At 35.8% G+C, this 7,534-nt stretch overlaps 1 protein-coding gene across 1 annotated transcript; it reads right to left on the minus strand.

The window, feature by feature from the left end:
• Positions 1 to 573: 573 nt before the first annotated feature.
• Positions 574 to 1,542, minus strand: LOC143440953 (vomeronasal type-1 receptor 4-like). The gene has a single exon (XM_076927897.1). It carries the CDS (start codon positions 1,519 to 1,521, stop codon positions 574 to 576), a length of 948 nt encoding a protein of 315 aa, XP_076784012.1. The 5' UTR covers positions 1,522 to 1,542.
• Positions 1,543 to 7,534: the final 5,992 nt, after the last annotated feature.

Genomic DNA, 7,534 nt, shown 5'->3' on the forward strand with positions numbered 1-7,534 from the left:
TTGAAAAGTGTTGAAAGCCAAATTCTGCATTTAAATACTCAGAGTGACAAGGAAAACAATTTGCAATATTACATATGGACTATCGAGACAAAAATGCTGAGCATAATTTTATCTTCCATTTTAAAACAATGGAATGTCACATAATATGCAAAAGTACCAGTAAACATACCAAATATAAACATAGGAATCAGCTAAAAGCTATTTCATTTTTCAGTGTCAAAGAGCCAGAAAGCATATCAGAAAAGAAATATTATGAAAATTTTAACGACTACCTTAGCATAATACCTAGTTTTGATTTCTCATCATGATCTCTAAATTTACATGTTACATGAACATCCAGATAAATATCTTAATTCACAATGAACATACTTGCAGTATACACATTCTCACATGCTTGTGTAAAAATGTTGCACAATTACCTATATATGTAAATATATGTGTATGCAAACACACTTGCATGTACAGTGATCTACTGGTTTGCAGTTGCATACCCATTCACATGGGGTGACTTTGTAATTATGTGAAAAATTCTCAATTAATGATGCAATAACAAAGTAAGAACTCATTAGGCTTTCAATTAAGCTCATCATCAGAGGTTTTGGGGAAAGTTCTATTCCTTGTTGAAGGCAGGCTGAAGCTGAATACTCGAGAGTCACGGCTCATGAGCAGAAAGGGACAAACTGTGGGGAAAAGCAGAGAGGCCATGGCAGTAACATTCACCAAAGACCAGCTGGGCTTGTACAATAAAGCCCCAAAGAGTTGACAGAGAGATGAGAGTGTGTAAAAAGAAACAAAGGTACAAACCAGGAGAAGGATGGTTTTGGTGGCTCTGGACTCAAGGGAAGATTTTGAGGACACCTTGTTCCTGGGCATTTGTTGCATCTTCTGCTTGTGTCTATATAGGATGAGAACCATGTAGCTGCTGGCCCAAACCATGAGCCCCAGAAAAATAATGTCAGGAGCCGACAACAACGCTGCATAAAATATGTCTCTGGTTTTGTCATGACGGTCCCAATAGCAGTATAGAAAAGATTTTAGTTCAGTTGTACTTTCATTGTTGTATTTTGCCCTCATGTGAATAAGATTTACACTGCTTATAACAAAGTGAATGAGCCAGTTCAGGTACACAGAATAACAAATGCATTTGTGTGTTTTGACTTTAAAGCCTGAACTCCTAGCATTCCTAAGCCTGATGATAATGGCCTGGAAGACACTAAGGAAGGAGGTACTGCCAACCCCCACACTTCTGCCCACCCTGTGAAAGGAGAAAACTAGTTTGCATCCAATATCATTGAGGAAGTCTTTTGAACCAAAACCTGCAATTGACTGGGGAACTCCTTTACACAATAGAGTTGAGATATTGGCTACAGTTAAGTGCATTAAAATCCAGTCTGTGGACCGTAACCTGTACCCTATAAGATAAAGAAACAAATAGTGGCAGAGAAGAGAGAAATTCCCCAGAACTCCAATCACAGTCTGAGACAAGAAGATCACTCCTACAGCTAATTCACTGGCTGCCATACTGTCAGTTCCTCATCTCAGACTGAGATCCTGAATGGGAAAATGAGGCTGAGACTTCACTGCACATATTGTTGCACAGGACATACAATATTACCAATCCAGAAAAAAATCTATGAGAAAAATCCATCCTGTAGGGCAGCCACCATCATTGCATAAATTACACACATGAACATAATTAAATGGGGCATAAAGTGCTTGAGAATTTGTGGGTTCATACTTAGGAAAATTTGGAAAGTGCAACAATGCTTTGGCGACAATACAAGCACAGGGTGTCTACTGTGGCTCATGTTACAAACGTAGCAATGATCTCATTACAAGTGAATAATATACTGTGATCCATTCTGTTTTGGGAAATAAACATTAAGCCAGGCCAATAGCATAATATGGCAAAATATTATTAATTTAAGATAATGGATTATCTTTATATTTAAACCTGAGTGAAGTATGTGAATAATAATGTAAGAGTTGAAGTTAGTAAATTAAAGGATATATATATATATATATATATATGTAAAATGTAAGAAATTATAACTTAAACTGATGACAGAGGTGAGATTAATGTTACTTTGTTAACAGATATTAATACTTAGAATTTTAGGTACAGTAATAAATTTAGGAGAGGACCATTCAGGCCCTTTATTTACTCAGAATTTCCATTTTATATCATCTTATATTTCAATTATTATTCTTATATTTCAATTAATCAGGATATTTTAATACACATGAAAACAAGATTTAATCCTAGTATCTAAGGGCCAAAAGCAATAAAATAAATTTTATTTTTTTTCAATATCTCTAGCCACTTCCATGGAAGAAAGCAGAGGCATTTTCAAACTGGTATGACTACTGTTTCTATTAATTACATTCCCACTCTAAGGTAGAAAATAAACTTTGTTCAAAAGAGACCTTCACTTCCACTCAATTTCAGGTATCATATCATTGTTTCAAGGAAGAATTCTATTCCTTATTACAAGCATGTAGACATAATTAGGGTAAACCTAGAAGTGCTGAAACTACTATGGTTATAAGAAGAAATCACAGATTACTATTATTTTCAATTTAAGGTCATGAGAATTTACTCTACCATTTTTTCCTTTATGAAAATTATTTAACATATTTTATAGAAAGCTGTTACATATCCAACGGCACAGTATTAGAATCAGGGACAAACACCCTGTGAATGTATGCTCCATGTGGACATTATTTACATGCTACTTACTATCCAAAGTTATCACTGTACATATAGCATAGACAAAACTAAGACACACAGACTTATATGCTTCCCACCATGCTATGCAGCGTCACTGACCACAGAGACTCCTCTTTACAAGGTAACCTAGAGAATGATGCTCATAAAGAAAAATAATTGTGTTTTTTAAAATATTTTATAAACCCATTAGAGCCAAAACTTTTTTAAAGGGGAAAGGGTACAGCAGACACTAACAGTGAAGAATAATTTAACTTTGAATTGGAATGAAATGCTTCCATGACCCCAGTGTTCATATCTTCCTGATCCCATTCCTTAAGAGTCTCTGTATCCTTTGTGGCTTTGCCTTTCTTCAAAGTTCAGTCCCATGTTCTATCTCTGCAATCACTTACCAAGTCTCTCTCATTTTACCTTTTCTTCTCAGGTTAAAATCTGTTACACTATCTGCACTCTTACTCTTTCCAGCATGCTGATTTCAATGCCATGGTCACAAACATCAGGAGGTCAGCTGGAGGAAGTCACCAGTGGCTGAGATATGGATATATGATTCTGTGATTTCACCTCCCCTCAGACCTGCAATTAATATTTGACTGACAGTAGCAATGGACAGGTAATCTTGAACAAATAAGGACATAGCTCTGAACTTTTCTCCCTTAGTGACCATTACAAAGAATAATTATAAATTGTTGCTATGAGCTCTTAAGAGAATATTGTGAAGTTTAGAGAGGTTGTTATCTGCTATGTTTTCTGGAGGTCTCAAGATGTCATCTTTAGAGGTGAGGAGATAATATGACATGTCAGAAGTCTAACATTGAGCTATGTGTGTGCATTGTATTTTTTTTGATTCTTTGAAGTGTTTTGTACCAAATTCTCATTTTCATTTTATCTCAATGGGCTCCATTAATACATTGGAAAATTTCATTGACAAATATATTGTTGATGTTCTCAAAAATCCCATAAAATTACCTAGATATTATAAATTTACTCTAGTATTATTTTCATTTAATGTAGGGCGGCTAAGCCTAGTAATTTCTGTTTGGTCATTTGCTTGTTTTCACAACTGGAAGTAGTTTACCAATCATATTACCAAGGAAATATTCTTTATCATTATTGTTTTCTATTAAAAACCAAATTGAATCAAGTGCTAGTTTGAATAGAGGTTCCCTGCATGGGTGAATAATTCTGCTCTTAGATGTCATGGACTACTAAATGAAAACATAATTGGTAGGCATGTGTTACATACTTTTGAGCTTGGGTCAATAAGCACAAGCAAGTACCCAAACAGCATAACCTGTTTTTATTGCTGTTGCTTCTCCATAATAATTAGGCAAGAGCCTATTTTGGAAGATATCATGTCCTTAACAGATAGTACACAGAAAAATCAATATCAACTGCTTAGGAAACTTTCTCCCTGCTATATAATTGTACTGTCACTCACATATTTATTGAATTGAGTAATGGGAAATAAAACTAAGCTGATTCACCTAACTGTAAAACATCATGAAGTAAAACACTAATATGGTATTTTTTTTTCTCTAAGAACTATAGGATAAAAAGTTATATGAATCACAAGAATAAATGGATCTCACTAAAATGACTACTGGATGAGAGAAAGTATTGCAAATAACAAACATTTTACATTTGAAAACAGGTCAAAAGTGCATAATGGACTTTTTTCAAGGTTTATGTTCAAATGCTGTGATAATACTTCATGACCAAAATAAACTAGAAAATAAGTTTGTTCCTCTGAAAATTTGTAGCGTATCTTGAAGGGAAGTCAGGGCACATATTGAGGTCAGAGGAGAAACTGCAAGAATATTTTCTATGCTATTAACATTTGAGTTCTAAAGACTGTCCTTATGTCATCAGGCTTGAAAGCAAGCACATTTATATGCCGAACCATCTTCCTGAAAAGTTGTAAGTAGTATTGTTTAATACTTTATAACTTCAATAATTGGCTATAAAACCAAGAGAATATTGATAAAGAAAGGCCATATGAATACTATAGAGTCCACAGTGTAGCCTGTGATAGTATGGGGACATGTTTATCAATAGCCTCAAAACCCTGTGCCAGAGCCCATGACATTTAGAAGTAGAAAGCATAAAATTATTTTTACCACATGTTTGACACACAGAGCTGTACTAGTCTCATGCTTTCTCCTCAATGTGGGCCTAAGCTCAAGGCCCCCAAGCACTGACATATAACTTAGAGGCTGAGTATAATGTAGGTACATACTATACTACTTAGAGTTGAACACATCTCAATTTTACTACAATGGCTCTTAAATTGATGTTTAATGTGCATAGTTCATCCCAAAGTAAGAGATGTATTTTATGAAATAAAAGCTGCCAGTATGACTATTGTCTAAAGAAATAATGCAGTCATATTGTTTCCTATTTTACTGTGTCATACAAATTCCCCCAAGTGAAAAAGTTTGACCCTATATGTAGGATTGTTATGTTATACCACACTGTAGAATATACTGAGAAATACTATGAGAAGTAGAATGATCAGCACACTTGACATAACACTTTTCTAAGAAACAAAATGTTGCTCTAAATGACACGGATGACAATTTTTTTTTGTTAAAAAAATCAATCATCAAAATGGCCAAGATCAGAACTCAAGGAACAACACAGATTGAAAAAAAATATGGAGCAACTGGAACATGCCTCCATTGCTGGAGGAAGTGCAAACTTGTACCACCACTTTGGAAATCAATTTGGTGATTTTTCAGAAAATGGGAATAGTTCTATGTCAAGACCCAGCTATATATAGAATTAAGGCATTAAAAACAAAGACATCATAAGTCTTTCAGACAAATGGATAGAACTAGAAAATATCTGAGGAAACCCAGACCCAAAAAAGACTACAAGGTATGTACTCATAAGTGTATATTAGCCATAAAGCAAAGAATAACCAAACTATAATTCAGAGACCAGAAGAGACCAAATAAAGAAGATTGCCCTGGGGGGATAATGATTGAATCTTTCTCAGAAGGGGAAGTGGATGGAGAGAGGGGACTGGGTGGAAAAGGAGACCAGGAGAGGAACAGGGCATGGGTATCAGGTGTAGGAGGAAAGCATGAGAGAGAGAATGGAAATCTGTGGTCAGGGGCAGGAACCATTTCTAGGATGTGCTTGAAACATAGAATTGGGAAGGGCTGACACCAGGGTGTCTATTGTGGTGACTCTAGCTGAGCTTTCTAAAAGTGGGGGCAATAGAGCCTGAAGTGACCACCACTGTAGTCAGGCAGGACTTCAAGTGGAGGGATGAGGAGAACAAGCAACACACAAAGCTCAAAATATATCTTACCTACAAGGCATTCAGAGACAAAGATAGAGCTGAGATGGAGAGAATGAGTATCCAATGACTGGACCACTCCCCACCTACCCCATATGCTTTCTTTTCCACTACCTCTGGTGAGTCGTGGACCACAAGGAAAGTTAAAGCATCATCATTAACTGGGGAAAATTTATAACCATAAGGAAAGGAATAAAACATGATTATTATATCTCCACCTAAACAAAAGTCAACCCCACACAAATAAAGCATCCAACGGAAATATTTGACATTCTGAAAGATCAGAGAAGATTGAGAAAAAAAACTTAGATTAGAAGCAAACCTAGGGACATAATGAATTATTCATTTGCTTGGCAAACAATTTTCAAAACTGATAAATCCCATTTCATAAAATTAAAATGTTTCTTGAGTCATGTAGGACATTGCTCTTTCATTTAAAATTTTTTTCTGTTTTGGGGTTTTTTGTTTTGTTTTGGGGGGTTGGTTTTTTATTTTATTTGTTTGTTTTTCGAGACAGGGTTTCTCTGTATAGCTTTGCCTGTCCTGGAACTCACTCTGTAAAATAGGTTGGCCTTGAACTCAGAAATCCACCTGCCTCGGCCTCTCAAGTGCTGAGATTAAAGGCATGCATCACAAATGCCCAGTTTTTAAATTATTTTCTGAAAGTCATGAGATGCTTCATACAATTTTTCTTTCTGTGAACACACCTTCCTGCCCTCTTTCCTATGTTCCCACCCATCACTACTTACACCTCTCTACACAGGTTTTCCTGCTTCTTTCCTATCAGACAAACTATTATGGCCCACTGATCCTTCTTTAAGGCATTCCTACCACAGTATCCTCTTTCTACATTTCTGGCTTCTAGGAACTATATGTTCAACACATATGGAAAAACCAGAAACCCAGGATAGTGAAAACAATTCTTAACAATAAAAGAACTTTTAGAGGAATCAACATCCCTGACCTCATGCTATATACTACAGAGCAATAGTGATAAAACCTGCATGGTATTGGTACTGAGGCAGACACAGTGATTAATGGAGTAGAATTGAAGACTCAGAAATAAAACCAGACACTTATGGACATTTAATTTTTGACAAAGAAGCCAAAAATATACAATGGAAAAAAGAAAGCATCTACAATAAATAGTGCTGGTCTAACTGGCAGTCTGTATGTAGAAAAATGAAAATACATCCATATTTGTCACCTTGCATAAAGCTCAAGTCCTAGTGTATTGAGGAACCCAACATAAAGCCAAATACACTGAATCTAATAGAAGAGAAATTGGGAAAGAGCTCCTTGGCATGGGGCAAGGGTTTCTAAACAGTACTCCAATGGCTCAGGCACTAAGATCAAGAATTTATAAATGGGACCTCATGAAACTGCAAAGCTTCTGTAAGGTAAAGGGCATAGTAAATAGGAGAAATTGGTAACCTACAGATTGAAAGAGAACAGATCTGAGTGGACGGTTTTCAGCTGACATTCATTCTAAAGCCAAAAAA

The sequence above is a fragment of the Arvicanthis niloticus genome, chromosome 30 (genome assembly GCF_011762505.2).
Source record: "Arvicanthis niloticus isolate mArvNil1 chromosome 30, mArvNil1.pat.X, whole genome shotgun sequence".
Lineage (NCBI taxonomy): Eukaryota > Metazoa > Chordata > Mammalia > Rodentia > Muridae > Arvicanthis > Arvicanthis niloticus.